Consider the following 27090-nt stretch of genomic DNA (forward strand, 5'->3'; position numbering starts at 1 on the left):
CTTGGTTTCCCTCATCATCAAACTCATCAAATACACAATCCAACAACTCCACAACGCTCTGGTGGACAAGTTGTGAGCTGCACATTCACCACGCTATGAGATAATAACACAACGTTACCACACAGAGTTGTTTTAGAGGGAAATACATGTAAAACCACTGATGGACGTTGCCTTCAGGGACAGTTTTTCATCAACAGTCTCTGTATTTTCCTCTAAAACAACTCTGTGTGGTAACGTTGTGTTATTATCTCATAGCGTGGTGAATGTGCAGCTCACAACTTGTCCACCAGAGCGTTGTGGAGTTGTTGGATTGTGTATTTGATGAGTTTGATGAGGGAAACCAAGAAATCCCATAATGAGCCTCCGTAGCGTAGCTCTGAGCAGCTCACGGCTCTGCTCCGCCGTTCTAAAAACAGCTTGCACCGACAATTAAAGGTAACGAACCTACTGCTATGACTATAGGGGTTATGGCGATGGGCCAATTTGCCAAAATGTTGAACTATCCCTTTAAACACACACACACTGCAAAAACTCAAAATCTTTCTAAGAATATTTGTCGTATTTCTTGTCAAAATGTCTCATTTCTAGCCAAAACTAATCTCTTTTCTCTTAAAATAAGACTCATCACCTAAAAATGTACCTGTTTTTAGATCATTTTCACTTGTTTCAAACTAATTTTCACTTGAAATAAGTAGAAAAATCTGCCAGTGAAAGCAAGTTGTTTTGTGTTTGTAATAAGAAAGAAAAACTTGCTCCACTATCAGATTTTTCTACTTATTTCAAGTGAAAATCTGCTATAAAAAAGTAAAAAGTGTCTAAAAACAAGCTGCTTTTTAATGTGATGAGTCTTATTTTAAGTAGAATGAGATTTGTATTGACTAGAAATAAGACAAATATTCTCCTATATTCTATATTATACTATACTACTATCTATACTATATTATACTATACTACTATCTATACTATATTATCTATATTAAGATTTTGAGTTTTTGCAGTGCAAACACACAATCACAAGAACACTGACAAAGACAGTGAGATAATTGTGGTTACTACATTTTTCATATAAAATTTTTTATAAATTAAAGGGACAACGAGGAGTTTTGGAAAGCGAAGTGTTTTCACTACATTTCCCATGAGCCTCTGCGTGCACGGTGAAATTCTTGGACCGGCGCAAGACGGACAAAAGCCAAAACATTTCATTTATTTTCATTCATCAAGAATGAAAATTGGAGGTTGGAAAACGATCAGATACTGTCGTAGTTCCGACCATAAACGACGAACAACCAGCGATCCGACGGCGTTATTCCCACGACTCGCCGGGCAGCGTCCGGGAAACTGAAACTAGGAAATGCTCTGTCATTTTCTCCAAAACCACTGGCCCGATTTCTACCAAACTTCTGCGTTAGACTCCCCTCGGCCCCCCAGATGACATATTCGAATTTGGAGAAATTTGAAGAAATTAGATTTTTGGTCAAAAAAAACTTTTCCGATTTTCGAAAATCGCCTCGGTCATTTTCTCTAAAACCTTTGGCCCGATTTCAACCAAACTTCTGTGTTGGACTCCCCTCGGCCCCCCAGATGACATATCCAAATTTGATTTTTGGTCAAAGTCGTGCACGCTGACGCACAAGAAACTCCAGTAACGGTCTCCACATCTTTTCCAATCCTCCTGCCTTTCCTCTAGTTTTACAAGTCGACTGCTCCAGTACAGAAAAGCTATAACTAGAAAATGGTTGCAACCAGATATCCAGACAACCAACATTGGCCCAGTGGCATGGGATCATTCAAGACATTTATTGTATGGAGAGACTTACTTTTGTTTTAAGACTTCAGTTGGAGAAATGTATTGAACGCTGGGAAAGATGGATTGTATAGCACCCTAAATAGCATGACATTATACCATGATGTATGCACGTATGTATGTATGTGTAAAAGAATATTGTTACTTTAACTGTGCCCATGTTCCTTTTACATGGAGTTGAAAAAGAAAAATCACATAGAAAAGAGAACTCTACCGTTGGCCTCATCCCGCCAGGGCCCCCATTTCGGGCCGCCCGGCTGCCGGGCCGGGTGCGGGGTGCCCCCTCGCTCGGTGCTCTAGACCCCTGGTCCGGCCTCATCATCCAATATCTCAGTTTATTGTAACTCATTTAACCAAATTATACAGAACTTGAATTAGAATGATCATCTTTGTCTTATATTATGCTATTCTATGCTTTATTAAGTCATGCCATGTTATGTTATGTTATGTTATGTCATGTTATGTTATCTTATGTCATGCATAGACACGTGCATACACACGCATACACACTCAAGCACCCACCCATATACACACACACACACACGCAATGAGTCTCTTGTCATCTTGTTTGTCTATCACTGTCACTGTCTTGTCTTGTCTTGTTTACTGCACGTAAAATAAAAGAAAAAAGAAAAGAGAACTCTGTCTCCTCCCGTTTAAGTATGAAACAGTAAGATTTCAGACAGTGCCAGTGGTGTTGGTTGTGTGTCTGGACCCTGACCTCGGTGTTGGCCTTCTCGGTGGACGTGGGGCTCAGCTGCAGGGCGCCGTGCGGCGGACTGGGCTGAGGCTGCATGGCGATCAGCTGCACCTTGTTGGCCTGGCGACGGGTGCCGTCGGACGAGCCGCGAGACAGCCGGTCCACGTGGTCGAAGATGGAGGAGGAGGAGAGCAGCTCGTCTGGACCGCTGCCTGGAGGAGGAGGAGGAACAACACCTGAGCTCAGGGTGGAAACCATGGCAACAGCTTCATAGTCCAGTCATTTTATGAAAATAGGTTGAACAAACTGCAACAGAAGCAAACTCAACTGGTTTTGTTTCCTCAACATGTCCTGAGTGAGGGAAAAAAAGCCCAGAAGAATCCCATTAGGGGAATGTTTAGAAAAAGACCCAAATATAGACCGAATCTCCTTGTTGTTTACATTCTACTTCCTGGTAGAAAACCAGCTGTAATGTGAATGAGATCAATAGTAACGAACGAGAGTTTAGCTATATATCATATTTTTCAGGCCCTATCACCGTTTAGACAAATCTGAAATGATTGAAGAAACATTACTATTTCTGTGTGTGTGTTTTGTGTTGCTATGTGTTGTATTTATTCAGTTTGGGGGAATCACAGTGTCTAGAAAGCATCAGTGGCTGCAGCTGACAGGGACAGCTAACGGTAGCTAAGCTAACAGCAGTAGCTAAGCTAACGGCGGTAGCTAAGCTAACAGCAGGACGTCAGCTGTTAAAACCCTCCCGTTGTGGGACACGACATGAAACTACTCCAGTTAGCTCAGTCATGTTGGAACTCAGATATCCGCTGGAGAAAATATTTTTTCATGGAGCGTTTATTGAGTCACTGAGTTATTAAAGTTAAACAGGTAGCTAACCGTTAGCCCTGCTAATCTATGATAACCATGACTAATTACAAAAATGTGCACACAGAAATAGTAATGTTTGTCCAATCATTGGTTTTATAAACTTTACAAACATCAGATTAGTCTAAACGGCGATATAGAGACATGAAAAAGTAGAGATATATAGTGAAACTCTCGTCCGTCACTATTGTTCGAATGCTGGTTTTCTACCAGGAAGTAGTTGTAAACAACAAGGAGATTCGTTCTAATGCCCATTCGTACATCTATTATTCTTCTCATGTGAATAGGGTACAATTTTTAACCTTTAGATATCTCCATGAAAATTACCCAGTTGATTACTTACATTAAGACAAGCAAAAAATGTATTACAAGTTTTTGGAAATTCTTTGTTAACATGAGCAAATGTGCATAAATCTGCATAAATTCCACCGTTTTGACGGCACATGTACAGTATATATAAAGGTGCTGTGGTGGTACCAGCATGAAAACTGGAATGAGTTGACTCCATCGGTCAACCGACAAGAAACCACTTTAAATTTTAAGATGACTGAAATTTTTCAAGGTAGCCACATCCTTAGTAGAGCAGGTATGACATTACGTATGGCTAATTTGCATACATACAACACCTGATCTAAACATTGGGTATAGCAGGTGAAAATGTCTCTTTCAGTCTTGTTAACATATTACAGTTAAAAAACTTATTATGAAGGTCTGAATGGAACCCATTGAGGCTATCAGGTGCTGTACAGATGCAAATTAGCCATATGTAATTGGACTATGCACTGTTTGCTCACACCTGCTGTACTAAGGATGTGGCTGTCTTGAAAGATTGCAGTCATCTTGAAATTTAAAGTGGTTTCTTGTCGGTTGACCGATGGAGTCAACTCATTCCAATTTTCAAGCTGGTACCACCACAGCACCATACATGTGCCGTCAAAACGGTGGAATTTATGCAAATTTATGCAAATGTTCTCATGTTAACAAAGAATTTCAAAAAACTTGTAATACATTTTTTGTTAAAAATTAGAAAACTAATGAATAGGTGTATGAATGGGCTATATTTGGGTCTTTTTCTAAACTTTCCCCTAATGGGATTCTTCGGGGCTTTTTTTCCCTCACTCAGGACATGTTGAGGATACAAAACCAGTTGAGTTTGCTTCTGTTGCAATTTGTTCAACGTTGACCCTTTTTTGGCCTAAAATGACTGGACTATTAGACCTGAAGGCCCCGATCTGATCCTGAACCAGCTCAACATGCAGGAGAGGCGTTGTCTTTGAGGGGCGGGTGGAGGAATCAAACGCACCTATCTTACTCCGTCCTTCGGTCCAGAAGCAGCAAGAAGAAGAAAAGACAACATGAAGCAACAGGAAACACAACTCATCACAACACTGCTGATGTCACTGCATCGTCTCTGACCATTTTTGGGCGTCTTCCTGTGCTGTTTCCCCTCGATGGGCGTGGCCACGGGTCGGGTGCTCTCCTCCGCCGACTCTCTGCCGCTCGATTGGTCGCTGCCTAACGAGTCGCCGTCCGACGGGCTGAGCCTGAGACACAGAGAGTTCTGGTTCTGGTTCTGGTTCTTAATGTTCCTCAGCAGATTGTGGAGATTTAACCTCATTGGTTAATTGTCAGATCTCAAAACAACATGCACGGATAATTAAAGGTGATGAACCTACTGCTGTGACTATAGGGGTTATGGTGAGAGGAGCATCTGAATAAATGTTGGACTGGCCCTTTAAACAGTAGATTCAGTGTTTGGCAGAACTAGAGCACTGGAAAAGAGAGTAAGGACACCACCATTGACTCCCGTGGTAAGGGTTTAAGGGTTTAAGGGTTTAAGGGTTTAAGGGTTTTGCCCCCTAGTGGCAGGATATGGGTATTGCAAAAGCGCCCAGAAAACCCATTCACTCCAATGTATGTGTGTTGCCCACTTGCTGCTAAATTGATGAAAACGGCCGTGTTTTTGTTTTTAGGTGTCTTGGTCATACCAGATTATACTTATAATTTGTTTATTATAAAATGTAGATTGAAACATTCATGTAGACAACTGTTGTTTTTTTACTCTCCTATGTGTTAATGTTTATCTGTAAAGGATCCTCAATGATGCTATTAACGTGGGTGATCTATAAATGTCCTTAAATGATTGAAAACACCACACTGCTCATTCACCAACAATGCAGAGATGTCAGTTCTTTTGCAAAACCCATATTCCTCCACCAGGAGGCGCTGCCATTGGACCGATGCTGTCCTTACTCTCTGTTACAGAGCTCTAGGTAGAAGCCCACAGACCAGGATTCGGTCCATCCCTGGAAGAGGAGGGAAGAAGAAGGAAAGATGTCTGACCTTCCCTGGCGGCGGCGGCTGGACCGGCCCACCTTGGTGGAGGAGGAGCCTTTGGATTTGGGCGTGTTGAGGTCGGTGCCGTCGCAGGGCGCGGCCTCTTTGACGGGCGCGGGCGGCGGCCCCGGCTCCTGGATCACCATGATGTCGTCCTTGCTGTGCTGGCCCAGGTGCAGCTTGGCGAAGTCGAAGCCCTTGACGCTGGGCGCCTGCAGCTGAGAGGACACGGCCGGGTTTAGTCGGACCCGGGGGGGGGCGGGGACGGGGAACGGAGGACTGACCTCGGGACGACCTCTGACCTTCTGCCGCTGCTGCTGCTGGATGGTGTTGATGGCGTCCGGCTGGAACTCCAGCTTCTCCGAGCCGCACAGCTTCCAGTAGAGGATGATGATGATGAAGACGGCCAGCAGCACGGGCACCACCACGCCCACGATCAGCCAGATGCTGCTGCTCTGTGTCTCGGCGGGGGGGACGGACAGGGTCTCCACAGCTGGAGGGGGAGGGGTTAATAATCAATCAATATCTGCTGATGGAGCTACATCAGTAGAATATTACAGCTTATTACAGTTGTTAATAGTTGTGGTCAATCAGTCCGGTTTTTAGGTCTCGATTCAATTACCAAACGATTTACGATTATTAAAGGGACAACGAGGAGTTTCTCCAGCAGCAGAACAAAAAATTCTGCGACAATAAAAAAGTCTGATATCAATGTGGATGAATCTCCGTTACCACTTGTTAATGGTCCATTTTAGATAAATCTATGGTTTTGTCTCTATGGTTATTTTGTTATTATTAGTGGTGGTGGAAATGCTGGGCGAGCCGACCAGCGTTTCTTTACTTTCGGTTTCGTGGCGAGTCATGAGAATAACGCCGCCGTATGAATCTCCGTTTATGGTGGGAACTACGACGGTATGTGATCGTCTTCCAACCTCTGACTTTAATTCTTGATGAATGAAAACATGAGTCTGTCTTGCGACCCTTGTTGTCCCTTTAACAATTATCGATTTGATTTTTTACTATTGCCAATTATTGTTTTTTCATTTGACAGTAGCAGAAAACCAAAAATACACCACAAACTTATTGCACCATTAAAAAACAGTCAGCAGCTGAATTACTTAACCTCACTGCACTTTCAATTTGTGGAGTGCAGATGTAACTTCCAAATTACTATTTTTTAAATGTATTTTCTTTTTTTTTCTTTTTTTTGTTTTAGATGTGTTCTTCACTGTCAAAAACAAAACAAAAATGAATGTCCACACTTGCAAATGAATGTCCATAGTTTGAGTTTTTTCCACAGAACAAAGATGCAGCTTTGGAACTTGGCAGGACTTAGGAGGTATTCTGAAGTATTTTGATAAAACCAGCTTATAGATTGAAAAATGGTGTTTTAGCGATTGGAAAAACCTGTAATGGCTTGTTCCACTTCCTGTTTCCTACTGTCTGCTACAAATACGTTTTTCTACTCTTCCCATGATGCTTTGGGTGAATGTACAGCATTGCCATGGAAACGGTGATGATGGGTCTGACTCACGCTGGGCCAGCGGTCTCTGGACCCGGTGTCCCAGGACGATGGCGGCTCTCTGGAGGTCCAGACGGTTCAAGGTGGCCGCCGTGGTCTCGGCCGGGACGCGCTCGCCGCTCGGACCCTCCACGAAATACAAGACCTCCAGGGGGCGCTCTGGACCAGACAGCCTGGCCGCACGCACCACCTGAGACAGCAGAAGCAGAAACGGAACTGAACTGGGCAAAAAGGCTTTTAAATGTTCAGCCTCGTCGACCTGGAACGATGTGCAGAAGGACTTGGAACTGACTCATCTTGGAACTCTGGAGGAATTCATATTGAGCTCAATCGGATCATGTGATTGCATTGTTTAATCATGTTTTCCTGAAATGTGTGATTGTATTTTTTATTTGAGTCTTGTGTGTTGTGCAACTGAGCTGTTGTGTGCTGCTGTCTTGGCCAGGTCACTCTTGGAAAAGAGGTTTTAAATCTCAATGAGTTTTTACCTGGTTAAATAAAGGATATTGATATTGATTGATTGAGTAGGAGGTCACATGACGACCACACCTGGTCACATGACGACCACACCTGGTCACATGGCGACCACGCATGGTAGGGTTAGGGTATTTTCCTAACATTTTAGGTCTAACAGAATGAATCTGAAGGTTTTCAGTTTAATGTCTCCTGTTTTGCGGTAGTTGTGTCTGTCCCCGCATCGCCACGGCAGCAATGAATGGGAGCGGATGTAAGTTCTGCTGTTTAGGCTGTTTCCATCCCTCAAAGCCACAGACAGCGTCAGATGGAGACTCAAACATGCAGTCAGAAGTTTATTTACTTCAACAAGCCGACATGTTTGTAAAACTAGATCTAATTCAAAGTCTCCCGGAGTCTCGCGCGAGACCCAGTTGCCGTGCTCGGTGTGTTCAGGTGCAGTGGGAAGCTCCCGTTTGTGTCATAAACACAGGAATATCAACTCTTGACTTGCTTGAAGTAATAAAAACTTCTCAGCGCATGTTTGAGTCGCCATCTGACGCTGTCTGTGGAAAAACATGTACACTTGTACCAGCTGTGTGTACCTGTACCAGGTGTGTGTACCTGTACCAGCTGTGTGTACTTGTACCAGCTGTGTGTACCTGCAGACTGTTGTTGCCCACAGCGGTGGCTCTCCTCCAGCGCCTCCTGCTGGTCTCCTGCAGCCCCTCCTCCAGCAGCAGAGCCAGACGTCGCTCCAGTCGAGCTTTAAAACTCCTCTCAGTCACCATCTGGTCCTGAACCCCCAGCAGCACTGCAACAGGAAACACACACCGGTCACCGCCGGACGCCGTTTCACACACACGCTCTTACGCCTCCTGGATCACATCTTGAAAATGTAACTAAAACCAGATCCTGAGATCAGATCACGTGATCCAGTCTTGGTTTCAATCTGGATCAAACTCTCAGTTTGTGTTGTTCAGAACTTTTTAGTAGAATCAGGAAACTTTGATCCAGATCCAGACCTTTGGAAAACTAATTATCCGGATCTGTACCCTATAAATCTCTCTGCCCCCTAGCAGCAGCAGATCTCTTTGCTCCGTAGGTGGGTCTAGAAACGAGCCATAGGAACTTTTTGAGTCTGGAACACCGTTTGTGTTGACCAATCACAGCGCTCTATCTGTTTAGAGAGTCGTTGGGCGGCTTAACGCCATGACGACATACTTGCGACGGTGAAAAACATGACAAGAAGATAGATGGCTTTGGCAAAGGAATGGTTTGAATCGGCGTTGGCATCAACTTTGAAAGAATTAAACTTGTCATTTTCTTTAAAAGTTGAGCAAGAAACTGCACTGAAGTCGTTCATTTGAAGAAGGATGTAAAGTTTAATCTACCAACGTCATCCTGCTCTTTGCTCTGATTGGTCGTAGCGCTACCCTATTGGTGCAGAGGCAGTTTGAAAGACAGCCTTCATCCCGCCCCCTGGATTGAGCCGAGGTCTACCGCTCGTTGCCAGACTAGACATGGTAATGATGTAGTCTGCATGGTCAGGCTACCGGAGTTGGTAATGTAGTAAAGTTTGTATCTGGATCAGACTGATCCAGTCGAACTTTGCTTTGAACAACAGGGATAAAAGTAAAGACGGATTACGTGATCCTGGATAGCAAAAGATGGGATTTCAAAATACAGATAACTTTGATCCAGATAAAACCTTTTGAACAACTGGGCCCTGGTGACAGAGCATAGAAGACAGTAACCCTACGTCAGGTAAAAGGCCACGCCCCCTCGCCTGGTTGTGAAAACAAAGGAGAAGTCCTCAGTGTGTCCCATAGGCGCTAATACAAAAAACCACAATGCCAAAGAGTTGTTGTGTGGTATATTGTTCGTGGGGTCATTCTCCGGTAGGATTTATGGACATACATTCCCTAAATCTTTAATTTTTTCGGTAAAACGAGGTGATATAGCTGTCTGCCTGACAAACGTTAGCTATTGCAGGAGGTTTCTAGGCCAAATCAAGAGGGACTACGGTGGGATTTGTATCTACTGCCAGTCAAAGCCAGCAGTTTGTTTTCACCGGAATGGGGGCGTGGTCTCACTTGCTACTCAAATCTATGGTGTGTTCTCACCTGTGCGGACCCAGGTGGAGCGCAGGTGGTGCGAGGTGTTGAGCTCGGCATAGTGGAACGCTGCAGACAGAAACAGCGTTGGTTCAACACGACAGAAACATCAGTTCAACACCAACACAACAACATGACTGCGTGGAGCCATACGTTCTGCAATCTGCACGGTGGGAAACCCGACGTAGAAGCTGAACTCCACCAGACTGAGCTTCCTCAGGTGCTCGCTGACCTCTGACCCCGGCAGGTAGCCCCGCCCATCGCGCACCGCAAACGTGATGTCGACAGGAACCTTCTGCTCCGGCGCCGGCCGCGACACAACCGACGTGATGTTCAACAGCTGCAGAGGAAACACAACCAGGTCATCAACAGCTCCACGATGTCATCAATAGGAGCCGGTGTAGGTACCAAACGTGTCGGGGCCGCGACTGGTGATGACGTGGCACATCGTGATTGGTCGTGGTGGCGTAATGCGTTACTTGGATGCTACCGCGGATGTTAGCGAAGTTAGTCACTTCGCCCCATAGAAAATATTGGACTCATCTGTCACAAGACACATCTCTTCTCAACAGTTTGACACCAAAATGGCAATTTTCAGACGGACACATCAGGAGAAAATGAACTTAGTTCCAGACCTGTCTCTGGCTCAACAACACACTCTCGCCAGATTTGGCTCAGATCTCCATGGCAACGTCAAACAGCGCCCGCGCTAATTACAGTATTTTAATCATTTTCGTCACTGTTAGTTGTGTAAATGTTTAAAGGTGATAGCTACAAGTTTAATTCCTCCTGGCCAGTAGGTGTAGAACTCACACTGCTCTCGCTCCAACCTTCCGTTTTACTGGTTGCCACAGAGATCATTCCATGCCGACGTTGCCAACGTAACCAGATGTAAATATTTATATATTTCGGACCCGCCAAAATGTATTAAACAATTATTTATATGCTATTAAAAAAAAATTCTGTAAAATTAATACTTTTATTCTGCACCCCTCTAGACATTCTGTGGATGCATTATTTTTGAAAAATGTATCCTTTTGATGAAAAAGTTGTAGCTATAACCTTTAATGTTATCATAAGAAAATATAAATAACTCACTTTCGTCTACCTACAACTTTTATAAATCCTCACGACAAATCACGATGTGCCACGTCACATTTGGTACCTACAGCGGGTCGCAGACTCACCTTTACGATGACATCACTGATGACATCAACTCACCTGCACGGTGACGTTTCCCGCCTCATGTGAGCGTCTCCGTGTCTCTGCGTACGCCATCATCAGCCCTCTCTCCACCCGTTCACTGAAGTTACAAACTCGTACGTCGACGTGGGCGGGGACAAACTGCAGCACGGTGTGGATCTGGTACCGGAGGTCCGGTACGGTGTAGAGCGGCGACAGGGCCGGGACCGGGCCGAAGGAGCGCGGCGGCTGGCGGAGCGCGTTGATGACGGACACGGCCGTGAAGATCAAAGGACCGGACACGACGCGGAAGGCAGAGCTGGACGGAGTTCTGAGAAACTGTCAGAGGAGACAGACAGCTGTCAATCACCCGGCATCCTCAAGTCCAGTCAAGCCAAGTCAAGTCGATAAAGTCAAGTCAAGTCAAGTGGGTAAAGTCAAGTCAAGTCAAGTGGGTAAAGTAAAGTCAAGTCAAGTGGGTAAAGTCAAGTCAAGTCAAGTGGGTAAAGTAAAGTCAAGTGGGTAAAGTAAAGTCAAGTGGGTAAAGTACAGTCAAGCCAAGTGGGTCAAGTCAAGACAAGTGGGTAAAGTACAGTCAAGTCAAGTGGGTAAAGTCAAGACAAGTGGGTAAAGTAAAGTCAAGTCAAGTGGGTCAAGTCAAGTCAAGTGGGTAAAGTAAAGTTAAGTCAAGTGGGTAAAGTACAGTCAAGTGGGTAAAGTAAAGTCAAGTGGGTAAAGTAAAGTAAAGTCAAGTGGGTAAAGTACAGTCAAGTGGGTAAAGTAAAGTCAAGTGGGTAAAGTACAGTCAAGTGGGTAAAGTAAAGTCAAGTGGGTAAAGTACAGTCAAGTGGGTAAAGTACAGTCAAGTGGGTAAAGTAAAGTCAAGTGGGTAAAGTACAGTCAAGTGGGTAAAGTAAAGTCAAGTGGGTCAAGTCAAGTCAAGTGGGTAAAGTAAAGTTAAGTCAAGTGGGTAAAGTACAGTCAAGTGGGTAAAGTAAAGTCAAGTGGGTAAAGTAAAGTAAAGTCAAGTGGATAAAGTAAAGTCAAGTGGGTAAAGTAAAGTAAAGTCAAGTGGGTAAAGTAACGTCAAGTGGGTAAAGTACAGTCAAGTCAAGTGGGTAAAGTAAAGTCAAGTGGGTAAAGTAACGTCAAGTGGGTAAAGTCAAGTCAAGTCAAGTCAAGTGGGTAAAATAAAGTCAAGTGGGTAAAGTACAGTCAAGTCAAGTGGGTAAAGTCAAGTCAAGTCAAGCGGGTACAGTCAAGTCAAGTGGGTCAAGTCAAGACAAGTGAGTAAAGTACAGTCAAGTCAAGTGGGTAAAGTCAAGACAAGTGGGTAAAGTCAAGTCAAGTCAAGTGGGTCAAGTCAAGTCAAGTGGGTAAAGTAAAGTCAAGTGGGTAAAGTACAGTCAAGTGGGTAAAGTAAAGTCAAGTCAAGTGGGTAAAGTCAAGTCAAGTCAAGTGGGTAAAGTAAAGTCAAGTGGGTAAAGTAACGTCAAGTGGGTAAAGTAAAGTCAAGTCAAGTCAAGTGGGTAAAATAAAGTCAAGTGGGTAAAGTACAGTCAAGTCAAGTGGGTAAAGTCAAGTCAAGTGGGTAAAGTCAAGTCAAGTGGGTAAAGTCAAGTCAAGTCAAGTGGGTAAAGTAAAGTCAAGTCAAGTGGGTAAAGTAAAGTCAAGTGGGTAAAGTAAAGTCAAGTGGGTAAAGTACAGTCAAGTGGGTAAAGTACAGTCAAGTGGGTAAAGTACAGTCAAGTCAAGTGGGTAAAGTAAAGTCAAGTGGGTAAAGTAACGTCAAGTGGGTAAAGTCAAGTCAAGTCAAGTCAAGTGGGTAAAATAAAGTCAAGTGGGTAAAGTACAGTCAAGTCAAGTGGGTAAAGTCAAGTCAAGTCAAGCGGGTACAGTCAAGTCAAGTGGGTCAAGTCAAGACAAGTGAGTAAAGTACAGTCAAGTCAAGTGGGTAAAGTCAAGACAAGTGGGTAAAGTCAAGTCAAGTCAAGTGGGTCAAGTCAAGTCAAGTGGGTAAAGTAAAGTCAAGTGGGTAAAGTACAGTCAAGTGGGTAAAGTAAAGTCAAGTCAAGTGGGTAAAGTCAAGTCAAGTCAAGTGGGTAAAGTAAAGTCAAGTGGGTAAAGTAACGTCAAGTGGGTAAAGTAAAGTCAAGTCAAGTCAAGTGGGTAAAATAAAGTCAAGTGGGTAAAGTACAGTCAAGTCAAGTGGGTAAAGTCAAGTCAAGTGGGTAAAGTCAAGTCAAGTGGGTAAAGTCAAGTAAAGTCAAGTGGGTAAAGTAAAGTCAAGTGGGTAAAGTACAGTCAAGTCAAGTGGGTAAAGTCAAGTCAAGTGGGTAAAGTCAAGTCAAGTGGGTAAAGTCAAGTCAAGTCAAGTGGGTAAAGTAAAGTCAAGTGGGTAAAGTAAAGTCAAGTCAAGTGGGTAAAGTCAAGTCAAGTGGGTAAAGTAAAGTCAAGTGGACAGGACAAGCAAAAAGAGGAGACCGCACACATCAGCTCCCTTCTGTGCAGATTTATTAGCACATCAATAGTAACGTTTCGAGCTCATAGCTCTTCATCAGACTAACTCATACACATAGGACACCCCGTTTTTAAACCTGCCCCCGAGGGTCACATGGTGAGTCACATGGTAAAGGGAATGTATACATCAAAACCCATCTTGTACAAAACCAAAGCATACAAAAAGTCAAAGACACTTCATCATAATTAAATAGACCAACACCCATCAGGCCGACTGGCCGTCATACAGATCTAATGAATTAGAGGCGCCTCTAGTAATAGGATGGCTAATCTTCAAAGTCTAGGACAAGGTTATCACATTATTAATATTCTAAACATTTTGATCTTGTTTAAAGATTTAACAAATTTTAAAGTTCAATTATCCATAACCCTGAGCTAGAATAGGGACAATCCAACCACAAAAAATGGAAAAGTTAATATATAGACGATCAAATATGCATATACATCTTCAATTGAACATGTCACACTCCAAGACGTTTGAATTCACGGGGGATGATTACGCACAGATACTGTGTAAAGACTCTTTGTTTGGGGAATCCACCCATATACATGATCACGGCATCTCTACAAGAGCACTGAACAAACTACATGAAAGGGAAACACGCTTGTTTCTCCACGCTGTGACGCTCAGTGACTATCTCAGATCCAAAATGATTCCGAGGGGATTAAGAATAACAAAAACCCCATTTCTGAGTCGGGATAACAAAGACTTCTGTGATCGTTGGTGTGAAATTCTTAATAAATGTTCATTTGATCTTATGGCTTTGACCATCAAAGAGGTGACGACACAACTTACAACTGTAAGAGAAGAAATAATGGAAACAAAAAAACAACTAACGGAGAATATGACGGACAAGGAGGAATTGGACAAGATGTTAAAGGAATGTGAACAGCGGAAACAAGAGCTTGACAAAGAAATAAAACTGTCCAAAAAGAAAAAGTTTGTGAGAGACCGGGCGGACTACGAGGGGGGCGCTGTGTACAAGTGGAGGCTGCCACATGGTGCTGCGACTTCCGGGGGCGGTAACATAAGAAGCGCCCATAGGAGACACAACTACAACTACAACGACACGATGCTACGTTCTTCCCTTTCCTCTCGGGACTCCGACTCCAGCCAACCCTCTGAACGAGAACAAGGTTTTTTAGAAAGAAAAACACTGCGGGGCCGAAGAGGAGGAAATGCCGACGCGGGCAGAGGACAAAGAGAACCATACTGGACCCGCAGAAAGAACCGGGACCAGCTGTGAATGTTGTCGTCAACCTATCCAGTAAGTCCCTCTCGGAAACATGTTTATCTGCCCTTTCAAAGGGTTTATCATTCGTACCCACGGCCCAATGTAATGAATTCACCACGTACATTGATATGCAAAAGTTTTTTCGCTCTTTAAGACTTAAGGAGTTCTTCAGTGGCCACTCCGGGTCCCGTTCAATAGACGGGCCCACTAATGTTTCCTTTCCTCCTATCACCAATCCCCAGACAGTCCCCCCACTGTCTATGATGGACACCGACGCGACGGCAGAATCTACTATGGACTCGCCCACAAACATTTTGGAGCCACGTGTTGAACCACCCAGCACCCGCTTCAGAGGTAAATCCTACTTTACACCCCCCAAACACAGAAACTCATCGTTGGAAACATACTGTAGATTGGTGGAAAGAGATGTTTCTACTATATTAAATAAACACAAACAATATAAAGTAAGAAATAATCTCTCTAAAGAACAGTGGGAGGAATTAAAAGCCATTAAGGAGGATACCACCCTGGTAATACAATCTGCTGACAAGGGAGGGGCGATTGTGATCCTCAATCGTGAGGCATACGACAAAGAAATTCAAAATCAACTGAGCAATTCAAAATTCTACAGAAAGTTGGATCACAATCCCATAACATCCTTCAAGAAAAAAGTGCATGATTTGGTGGATCTTCTGTGGATCTATGGGGACATAAATCAATCTGAACAAGCATTTATGAAAGTGGATTTTCCCATTACCCCTGTGTTTTATACTCTACCCAAAATCCATAAAAAGTTTGTGGATACACCACCTGGAAGACCTATAGTCGCTGCAATAGGTTCTTTAACCGAAAAAATCTCTGCTTTTGTTGACCATTCTCTGCAGCAGCTCACCACATCTCTTCCCTCCTACACGAGAGACTCTGTGGATTTTTTGAAACATGTTAAAACTATTAATATATCTCAGGAACAACAACTTTTGGTAACAATGGATATTGAATCACTTTACACTAATGTGCCATTTAAAGGGGGCCTTGAAGCTGCAGAATATTTCCTGAACAAAAGGACTATACACACCCCAAAAACACAATGTGTTCTGGATTTAATTGAATGTGTATTGACCTCTAATTATTTCTTGTTTGGTGCTGACTTTTTTCTCCAGGTGTCTGGGGTAGCGATGGGATCCAAAATGTCACCGAGCTTTGCATCCCTCTATGTTGGACTCTTTGAACAGGAGGTGATCTCCAATAAAGACATTAACCCCTTCATGGACCACATATCTCATTGGAGAAGGTATCTCGATGACATTTTTTTCGTTTGGACTGGCACAGAGACACAATTAAGACAATTTCACAAATTTATGAATGACAAAAATGAACACTTGAACTTTTCTTTGGAGTTTGATGCTCAAAAAATGAACTTTCTTGATATTCTGGTTTCGAAGGAGGGGGACACTTTAAAAACCAGCCTATATCGAAAAAGCACAGATAAAAATTCACTACTTCATGGGGACTCATACCATCCTACCCCTCTCAAAAAGAGTCTCCCAATTTCCCAATTTAACCGTATTAGACGGATTTGCAGCGATGATATGGATTTCCAGGAACAGTCGGCCATTCTACAGGACCGCTTCAGACAGAGGGGATACAAGGAGGAGTGGATCTCTGGAGCGGAGACCAGGTTTCGTATGACCTCCCAGAATGAATGCCTCAACAAAATAAAAAACAAAAAATCTGAGATTAAGACATCATGTTGCATTCAATATTCACCTGTGGGTCGGGAAATCGAGAAAATCATCAAACAGCACTGGTTCATCCTGGACTCGGATCCAGCATTGAAGGGATGCTTCAAGGACCCTCCTCGAATGATCCATAAAAGACCTCCGAACCTTCATAACATATTGGTGAGAGCAGACCGACCACCACCCGTCACTTCACATTTCCTCACCCAAATCCAACCTGGTAACTACAGGTGTGGCAACTGCCAACAATGCAATTCCACATACAAAACACACTCCTTTAACCACCCCCACTCTGGAAAGAGATTCCCCATTAAGAGCATCATCTCCTGTAAAACTAAAAATGTCATCTACATGCTTCAATGTCCCTGTGGTCTCGCCTACATTGGGAAAACCACTAGACCTTTAAAAACGAGGATCACAGAGCACAGATGTGCTATCCGGAACCATGACCCGTCCAGTCCAGTTGCGGTTCACTTCACAGAAGCACGTCACAGCGTTGCCTCATTGAAGTATATTGGGATTGAATCAGTCAAACTCCCTCGCAGAGGTGGCAATGTTGACACTTTACTCCTTAAGAGAGAACTGTACTGGATATACACGTTAGACACCTTAACTCCCAAGGGTCTAAACGAGGACTTTAACATCAGACCTTTTATGTGATCTTTTTGTGAGCTCTTTTTGAGCTTTTTTGTTGGGGGCTTGATGAAGAAATTGAACATTGTGAAAGAGCCTGTATAATATTCTAGTAATGTGTAATATTTTAGATGATTTTCCCCTGATGTATTCAGCATTAGGGTCGACTATGACGGGTCTTGATATTTGATATTTGCTATCTTGTTTTTTTGTTTTTTGTTATTTGCTATCTTCTAATGTGTATATTCCATCTTTTATGTGATAGGTGGTTCCTGAGTTGTTCTGCGTATGATCATTGTAGTAGTCACTTCTCATGTTACACTTATCATGAGGGAATTCTACTGTTTGGATTATATGCATATTTGATCGTCTATATATTAACTTTTCCATTTTTTGTGGTTGGATTGTCCCTATTCTAGCTCAGGGTTATGGATAATTGAACTTTAAAATATGTTCAATCTTTAAACAAGATCAAAATGTTTAGAATATTAATAATGTGATAACCTTGTCCTAGACTTTGAAGATTAGCCATCCTATTACTAGAGGCGCCTCTAATTCATTAGATCTGTATGACGGCCAGTCGGCCTGATGGGTGTTGGTCTATTTAATTATGATGAAGTGTCTTTGACTTTTTGTATGCTTTGGTTTTGTACAAGATGGGTTTTGATGTATACATTCCCTTTACCATGTGACTCAACATGTGACCCTCGGGGGCAGGTTTAAAAACGGGGCGTCCTATGTGTATGAGTTAGTCTGATGAAGAGCTATGAGCTCGAAACGTTACTATTGATGTGCTAATAAATCTGCACAGAAGGGAGCTGATGTGTGCGGTCTCCTCTTTTTGCTTGTCCTGTCCACATTTTTTGAGGCCAGCACCTATTGAACTGGATGTGCGCGACCGTGTCTACTCTAAAGTAAAGTTAAGTCAAGTGGGTAAAGTACAGTCAAGTCAAGTCAAGTGGGTAAAGTACAGTCAAGTCAAGTCAAGTGGGTAAAGTAAAGTCAAGTGGGTAAAGTACAGTCAAGTGGGTAAAGTACAGTCAAGTGGGTAAAGTACAGTCAAGTGGGTAAAGTCAAGTCAAGTCAAGTCAAGTGGGTAAAGTAAAGTCAAGTGGGTAAAGTACAGTCAAGTGGGTAAAGTACAGTCAAGTCAAGTGGGTAAAGTACAGTCAAGTCAAGTCAAGTGGGTAAAGTAAAGTCAAGTGGGTAAAGTACAGTCAAGTGGGTAAAGTACAGTCAAGTGGGTAAAGTACAGCCAAGTGGGTAAAGTACAGTCAAGTGGGTAAAGTACAGCCAAGTGGGTAAAGTCAAGTCAAGTCAAGTCAAGTGGGTAAAGTAAAGTCAAGTGGGTAAAGTAAAGTCAAGTGGGTAAAGTACAGTCAAGTCAAGTGGGTAAAGTCAAGTCAAGTGGATAAAGTCAAGTCAAGTGGGTAAAGTCAAGTCGGTCGGGTCAAGTCAAGTCAAGTGGGTGAAATAAAGTCAAGTCAAGTCAAGTCAAGTGGGTAAAGTAAAGTCAAGTCAAGTCAAGTCAAGTGGGTAAAGTAAAGTCAAGTCAAGAGGGTAAAGTCAAGTCAAGTCAAGTGGGTAAAGTAAAGTCAAGTCGGTCAGGTCAAGTCAAGTCAAGTGGGTGAAATAAAGTCAAGTGTGTAAAGTACAGTCAAGTCAAGTGGGTAAAGTACAGTCAAGTCAAGTCAAGTGGGTAAAGTACAGTCAAGTCAAGTGGGTAAAGTACAGTCAAGTCAAGTCAAGTGGGTAAAGTACAGTCAAGTCAAGTGGGTAAAGTACAGTCAAGTCAAGTCAAGTGGGTAAAGTCAAGTCAAGTCAAGTCAAGTGGGTGAAATAAAGTAAAGTGACATTTAGTCAAGTCAAATGAAGGGACAAAAGCTCTTTGACCTCCAGGTGTTGTTGTGTTAACATACTGCTATGGTGGATGTGGTGTTTACTGGTGTTTACCTGCAGCTCCACGGAGCGGTTGAACTGTCTCTTCAGCAGATCTCTGACCTGACTGAAACCAGCCAGTGAGCCCTTGGAGCTGACTGCAGGAGGAGCAGAAGACCAATCAGCAGCTGGATCATGTTGATTGGACAACACAGGTAAACATCATTCACTACGTCTAAATGCACAGCTAAATCCAGCGTCTCCTCGGAGTTCTGTCCTCCTCCCAGTTCACATGCAACAGAGACAATCTAACAACCAACGGTGTCCTCCTCAACGGCGCCTGCATCGCCCCCTACCCTTTTCCCCTGCTGTTAAACTGGCCTGTCCTCCCTTCCTATGAACCAGTCTACCATCCAGTCCTCCCATTAAGCTGGTCTGCTCTCCCTTCCTATGAACCAGTCTGCCATCCAGTCCTCCCATTAAGCTGGTCTGTCCTCTCTTCCTATGAACCAGTCTACCATCCAGTCCTCCCATTAAGCTGGTCTGCCCTCTCTTCCCATGAATCAGTCTGCCATCCAGTCCTCCATTAAGCTGGTCTGCTCTCACTTCCTCCCTTGCCTACCAGAACGGAAAACAGTTTATAGTTTATGACACAGAATGTGGAACTGGTATCAGTCGGACTAACACTTTACATGAATTTCAGTCGTCCAGTTACAGTCGGATGTAAACATACGGAGTCACAGCGGTGTGCTGCTCCTGGTCCCTGAGTCTTGGTGGTCTTACCTACTCGGACCAGGTACATCTCCGGCCTGGTGACGTTGCACAGGTACTGCCTGGTGGGCGGAGCCTGGGCCACTCTGGGCGTGGTGACGGGGGGGGCTCTGGTCAGGCTGATGGCTGTGATCTGGGTGGTGGTGGTGGACCGGGTGGTGGTGGTGGATCTGGTGGTGGTCCTGATGGGCGGAGCCTTCGCCGGCTTCTCCGTGACCACCGGCGGTCTCTCCGGTCTCTCTGGTCTCTCTGGTCTCTCCGGTCTCTCTGGACTCTCCGGTCTCTCCGGTCTCTCCGGTCTCTCTGGTCTCTCTGGTCTCTCCGGTCTCTCCGGTCTCTCCGGTCTCTCCGGTCTGTCGGGCCGGGTGGGCGGTCCCGGCGGCGGCGGCGGCGGCACCCTGCTGGTGGTGTTGGCCGGGGGCCGTGGAGGGTATCGGCCTGGTACCGGGGGGAAGCGGTCCCAAGTGGGTTTAGGAGCGGCCGCAGGCGGCGTGGAGGGGGTCGATGGAGACGGTGGTTTCTCCTCAGCTGCAGAGATGGTAAAAGTAAAAGTGAAAGTACTGATCCAAATATCTACTCAAGTAAAAGTAAAAAGTACAGGCTCTGAAATTTACTCAAAAGTATTATTAAAGGGACAAGGAGGAGTTTTGGAAAAGTGAAGTGTTTTCACACTACATTTATGAGCCTCCGCACCGTGAAATTCTTTGACCGGCGCAAGACAGACTCATGTTTTCATTCATCAAGAATTAAAGTCAGAGGTTGGAAGACGATCACATACCGTCGTAGTTCCCACCATAAACGGAGATTCGGCGGTGTTATTCCGGCGTAAGTTTAACCCATGGTCCAACGCACCGTAACACCGAGTTAGACCCCCCCTCGAGAGATGTAGTCTGCTAACCGCTAGCTTCTCTAGTTGTAGCAACTTTAGCAATGACCGCACCATACCAAACAGCGCAGTATACGGATCCACTAGCAACCGATCAAAAAGCCACTTACAGCCACAAATAATGCTCAGAACAGCACTAAACGTCACCAACAGTACAAACAGGGTTCAGGGTTTCATTTTGGTGGGCGCCACTATCAGTTTGAGACTGAGTTTACTGAAGACAAGGCAAGGCAAGGCAAGGCAAGGCAATTTTATTTGTATAGCCCGTTTTTACAAACAGTTTGTCTCAAAGGGCTTTACATGGCATCGTAACAACATCCTCTGTCCTTAGACCCTCACATCGACCGAGGAAAAACTCCATGGAAAACCCTTTTAACAGGGAAAAATCGGAGAAACCTCAGGGTGAGCAACAGAGGAGGGATCCCTCACCCAGGACGGACAGACGTGCAATAGATGTTGTTACAGACAAGAAAACAGTTTACAGTTTGTCAAGACAAGCTGAAGGAAAAGGAGGAGAAAAGTGACAGAGGGAGCGCTGCGGTGGAGGCTATGTGCTGGAAATGGGGGAATCAAGTGGTCAGTCTGGTGATCAATGCCTGTCGGTGGCCGCTGAAACCAGATGTTTGTGCTGAAACCAGATGTCTGTGCTGAAACCAGATGTTTGTGCTGAAACCAGATGTTTGTGTTGAAACCAGATATTTGTGCTGCCAGTCGGCCTCAGACGTGTGTTGTCAGTGCCTGGACTCTGTGCTGGACACGGAAAGTTGCTGCATAGCGTACAACTGGAGCAGAGTGGGTGAGTTGTTATCGTCTCTTTTCAATAGAAACCAGGCTAAGCTAACAGATGTTTGATGCCTCGTATTATGGGATGGGACCCTGTTTGTACTGTTGATGACGTTTGGTGCTGTTCTGAGCATTATTTGTGGCTGTAAGTGGCTTTTTGATCGGTTGCGCGTGGATCCGTATACTGCGCTGTTTGTTATGGTGCGGTCATTGCTAAAGTTGCTACAACTAGAGAAGCTAGCGGTTAGCAGACTTCATCTCTCGAGGGGGGGTCTAACTCGGTGTTACGGTGCGTTGGACCATAGCTTGAACTTACGCCGGAATATCCCTTTAAAGGGACAACGAGGAGTTTTGTTAAAGTGAAGTGTTTCCACACTACATTTATGAGCCTCCGCACCGTGAAATTCTTTGACCGGCGCAAGACAGACTCATGTTTTCATTCATCAAGAATTAAAGTCAGAGGTTGGAAGACGATCACATACCGTCGTAGTTCCCACCATAAACGGAGATTCGGCGGCGTTATTCTCATGACTCGCCACGAAACCGAAAGTAAAGAAACGCTGGTCGGCTCGCCCAGCATTTCCACCACCACTAATAATAACAAAATAACCATAGAGACAAAACCATAGATTTATCTAAAATGGACCATTAACAAGTGGTAACGGAGATTCATCCACATTAATATCAGACTTTTTTATAACCAAATAGAAACTCCTCGTTGTCCCTTTAAGTACAGTAGCTACATCACTGCTCACCTGTGAGGGTGGGGGAGAGGGTGAGAGGGGGGGTGGGGGTGGGGGGGCGCTTGGGCTCCTGGTCTGGAGGAGGACCGGAGCTCGGAGATGGAGACGGAGCAGGAGGGAGAGGTTGTGTTGTTGTAGGAGCGATGGGGGGTTTGGAGTCGGTCCAGTTGACCTTGACCGGGTCCTGGTCCTGGTCTTTCTCTTTCTCTTTCTCTTTCTCTTTCTCTTTCTCTTTCTCTTTCTCCTTCTCCCTCTCCCGCTCCCTCTCCCTCTCCCTCTCCCGCTGCAGCAGGTTGCTGTAGTACTCCAGACTGTTCATGTCGGGCAGCAGCAGCTCCGTGGGCTCCAGCGGCGCCATGTCCTCCAGCTCGTCCTCGTCCTCCCAGGCGGCGAAGACGTCCGGGTGGGCGGGGCGGGTGAGCAGCGGGGCGGTGGGGGAGGGGGGGATGGGGAGGCGGGTGGAGAGGGGGAGGGTGGGCCGGGCGGGGAAGGCGGTGTCGTAGGAGACCCAGTCATGGTCATGGTCGTCGTCGTCGTAGTGATGGCCGGGCAGCGGCGTGGCGAGGGCCAGCTCCTCGCCGTCCGGCCCCATGAAGGACAGCGTCTCCAGGTAGTCCCCCGAGCCCCAGCCGTCCTCCAGGGGGGGGCCGTGCTCCCAGGGCGGGGGGGGCGGGGGGGTGAGGGAGGGCTGGGCCTGGGGGGGCAGCGCCGCCGCCGGCACCAGGCTCGGCGCCAGCAGCTCCGGTGGCCTGAGGAGGAGGTGGATCCCCTGAGCGCCAGAGTCAGAGTCCTCCGAGTCCACGGAGCTGTCGTCGTTACCGTGGTAACCAGAGTCTGGCGGCTGCGGGTTGGGGGCGGGCGGTCTGGGAGGGGAGGGGGGGGGCGAGGGCGCCGGAGTCAAGTCCTTCGTCCTGTTGAAGTCCAACACACCTGTGGGCGAGAGTCTGAAGGTCAATCATCAGAGAATCTCAAGACCAGGACCAGGATCAACCAGTCAATCTACCAATCAATCAATCAATCAATCAACCAGTCAATCAACCAGTCAATCAACCAGTCAATCAATAAACCAGTCAATCTACCAATCAATCAATCAATCAACCAGTCAATCAATAAACCAGTCAACCTACCAATCAATCAATAAACCAGTCAATCTACCAATCAACCAATCAACCAGTAAATCAATCAACCAGTCAATCTACCAATCAACCAATCAACCAGTCAATCTACCAATCAATCTACCAATCAATCAATCAACCAGTCAATTTACCAATCAATCAATCAACCAGTCAATCTACCAATCAACCAGTCAATTTACCAATCAATCAATCAATCAATCAACCAGTCAATCATTCAACCAGTCAATGTACCAATCAATCAATCAACCAGTCAATCTACCAATCAATCAATAAACCAGTCAATCTACCAATCAATCAGTCAATCAATCAATCAACCAGTCAATCTACCAATCAATCAATCAACCAGTCAATCTACCAATCAATCAATCAACCAGTCAATCTACCAATCAATCAATCAACCAGTCAATCTACCAATCAATCAATCAATCAATCAACCAGTCAATCTACCAATCAACCAGTCAATCTACCAATCAATCAATCAACCAGTCAATCTACCAATCAATCAATAAACCAGTCAATCTACCAATCAATCAATCAACCAGTCAATCTACCAATCAACCAGTCAATCTACCAATCAATCAATCAACCAGTCAATCTACCAATCAATCAACCAACCAGTCAATCCATCCATCTATCTGTGTGTGTGTGTGAACAGAGGTTTTTACTCTAGTAGGAGCCCCAGGAGGGGTTCACGTGCACCCCCTTATTTTTTTTTCTAGTCTGGATTTTTTGCATCCTTGGAACCTCTAAAATAGAGATTTGGATGATCCCCGGAACAAAACCTGTCCAAAATGTGTTTTTTGTAACGTTTTAGTACCCCTATGATGCCTGTGGAATTGTTGCCAGGAATGCCAGTCAGACTGTCTTTCAAAGACTGTAGCACGTTCAAATTTTGAGCGAGCCCAAAGATAGAGATATCAATTTATTCGGGACAACCACAGGTTTCCAGTGTGACCAAGTTTGTCATGCTACCTTGTCAGGAAGTGAGCTAAAAACCTAATGATTTAAAGTCAGATGAAAATTTTGTGAGGGAAAAACAGCCATCAACATGTTTTCAAATGGTCCCTTGACCTGTCACCTAAATGTATGTGAATGGAAATGGGTTATATTGGTACCTACAGGCCTCCCCTATCCAGACATACCTAATTTGTGTGAATCTAATGTAGTTTTGGGGGAGAACCATGCAGTAATTTGCATGCAGTAACCTACAAATATGTCATTTCCGCCTATATACAAAATGGTGTATTTGACTATTTCTGCACACTGGGGGTTCATAAACAGTCACAGAATTGCATGAATTGGGTATGACTGGATAGCTGAGATGCTTGTGCATCCAATCCGCCTATTCAATTGTGATTTTAGTCCATTAAGTAGTGTATTGGCATAAATGGTGCTTATTGCTTGTCTTGAGCAATAATTCAATCACTCTTTGAAATGAACATTGGAGGATTTATTCACGTGTGCTAAACAGTAATTTCACCAAATGTAGCCATAACTATGTATGAAATGCAATAACCTATGGTCATAGGAGCAATAAATATTGCAAACATTAACTACTGTAGGAACCAGGGACATGTCCCCTATAGAATTCCTCTAGAGGAAGCTTGATTTTAGTAGTTCTCTTCACCATCATAAATTTTTTTGCTTCAATGGTCTCATCTTGCTCTTCTTCCTCTTCTTCACTATCTGCCTCCTGTGTGAATATGTCAACCAGAGAAGGAGGCATTATGGGTCTAGCAGTCCACACTACTCCACACTACTCCACAGTACTCCGTAATACTCCACAGTACTCCATCTTCATTCTTCTCCCATCCCTGGTGAAACTCATTTTGTAATATATACATGTTCTTGTTATACATAAAAAAGCAAACACAGTTAACAATATAATATTAATTACCAGATCTAGGTCATTTAGGCTGCTCAGAGGTGGGTGTAGCTGCCTGTTTGTAACCGGCCACTCCAAAAGAAAGTTAATGCAGTGCATGTGAAGATGATACACAAGATGGTCAGAGAGGATGAGTCCCTCTCAGCTAAGTCTGAAGTGGACCTTAGACACCTCCCACCACCACAATGGTGTCGCCATCCACCACAGTGCTGTCTCTCCACCCACATTGATCGCTGCAACCATAGAGTTGCAGGTTACAAGCGGGCAGTTACCTTGGACTGCTGGACAGATAATGCCTCCATCTCTGGTTGACATACTCACACAGGAGGCAGATAGCGAAGAAGAGGAAGAACAACAAGATGAGACCATTGAAGCAGAGACTTTTGATGATAAAGAGGAATACTAAAATCAAGCTTCTTCTGCAAGAGCAATTATGTATGGGACATGTCCTTGGTTCCTACAGTAGTTTATGTTTGCAATTTTTCTTCCTCCTATACCATTAGTTATTGCATTTCATACATGAGCTCTTGAGGATATTATTGTGTTAAGTGACTGTGTGTTTAGAGTAATGACTGTTCAGGGGAAGGAACTGTTCATGATTTGTCCTGGACCTGATGGACCTGTACCTGCTCCCAGAGGGCAGCATGCTGAACAGGTGATGGTTTGGATGGAAGTGATCACTGAGAATTTCTGTAGCTCTGGAGAGGCAGCAGGAGCTAGCAATATAGTCCAGGGAGGGAAGTGGACAGCTGATCACTTCTTCTGCAGACCTTATCACTCTCTGCAGTCTCTTCCTGTCAGTCACAGTGCAGCCAGCATACCATACAGATGGCATGGCATACACCAGCGAACTCTCAATTGAGATGAGAAGGTCTTCCTGCAGTTTGTTCCATCTCAAGACCCTCGGAGGGGGAGACGTTGCTGGGCTTTCTTGACGAGGACAGTTATGTCAGCTGACCACGATAGATCCTCTGAGATATGGATCCCTACAAACTTAAAGGTGGAAACCCTTTCCGCAAGGTCAGGAGGGGGGGGGGTCAGTCTTGTGCCTCCAAAAGTCAGGATGGAAGAGCTTGTCACCAACTTTAACAGACTGTGGATGGTTAGAAAGAAAATTCTTAATCCAAGCACAGGTGGTAGGAGGGAGGTTTAGTGTGACCAGCTTGTCTGGTATGATGGTATTGAATGCCGAGCTGTAGTCTAAAAGCATCCTAACTTTCCCTGAAAATGGAGTAAGTGTGGAGGATGCCACCCTATTCCAGCTGAGATGAAGATGTGCTTTCGTGGTTGCCATGCTAGGGTTAGGGTTAGTAAAGGTTAAAGGCCTGGAAGTGGAGATGAACTGGGTCCTTTCTGCCGTCAATTATCAAGGGAAATGTCAACTCTCTGCCCATCAAGAGTGATGAGCCGGAGATATTGGACTCAGAAAGTAGATTGTTTCAAAATCATAACAATTGTGTACATCCCACCAACGGCTGCTGCTCAAGTTCAATGCAAAGTTTTCCATGCAGTCGTTGCTAGGATACAGGCCAAACATCCTGAGGCACTGACCTCAATGAAGTTTCCCTAATGGACTCACTGGGGGATGTGGTGGAGAGATGAACACTGAAGATGGAGGAGGCCATTCTGAATAACTTGGATCATCCTCTTCATGACACCTTGATGGACCAGGAAAGCAGCGGTGGTGGACGGCTCCTCTCTCTTCGCTGCAGGACGAAGAAAGCCATCAGGCTGAAGGTAGCTACAAAGAGTCTTCTCTCCTGCAAATTGTCAGAAGACTCTTCTGCGAATGGTCGATCACAGACAAATTCATTTGTAAGAGAAGTCCAAGGATGTTCCAGGTGGCGTCCTCGGTGGACCTGTTTGTCTTGTAGGCAAACTGAT

The 27090-nt window shown here is 44.8% G+C and overlaps 1 protein-coding gene and 1 long non-coding RNA gene across 2 annotated transcripts in view; one reads left to right on the forward strand and one right to left on the reverse strand.

Moving 5' to 3' along the window:
* The window catches only part of LOC146962222 (UPF0606 protein KIAA1549), a 36594-nt gene that overhangs the window by 5974 nt on the left and 3530 nt on the right, over positions 1 to 27090 (reverse strand). The window contains 13 exon segments of the mRNA XM_085769475.1: positions 2526 to 2716; positions 4788 to 4930; positions 5730 to 5935; positions 6026 to 6216; positions 7258 to 7435; positions 8361 to 8512; positions 9825 to 9884; positions 9969 to 10155; positions 11037 to 11336; positions 19078 to 19160; positions 19786 to 20018; positions 20136 to 20301; positions 22198 to 23115. Of these exon segments, the coding sequence (XP_085625601.1) occupies positions 2526 to 2716; positions 4788 to 4930; positions 5730 to 5935; positions 6026 to 6216; positions 7258 to 7435; positions 8361 to 8512; positions 9825 to 9884; positions 9969 to 10155; positions 11037 to 11336; positions 19078 to 19160; positions 19786 to 20018; positions 20136 to 20301; positions 22198 to 23115 (3008 nt within the window).
* LOC146962223 (uncharacterized) lies at positions 14546 to 16657 on the forward strand. Its single transcript, XR_015035099.1, has 3 exons — positions 14546 to 14785; positions 14995 to 15106; positions 15913 to 16657. It is a non-coding gene; the product is annotated as an uncharacterized LOC146962223 (long non-coding RNA).

Source organism: Trachurus japonicus, chromosome 23 (genome assembly GCF_045865225.1).
Source record: "Trachurus japonicus isolate A0001 chromosome 23, Traja_1.0".
Taxonomy (NCBI): domain Eukaryota; kingdom Metazoa; phylum Chordata; class Actinopteri; order Carangiformes; family Carangidae; genus Trachurus; species Trachurus japonicus.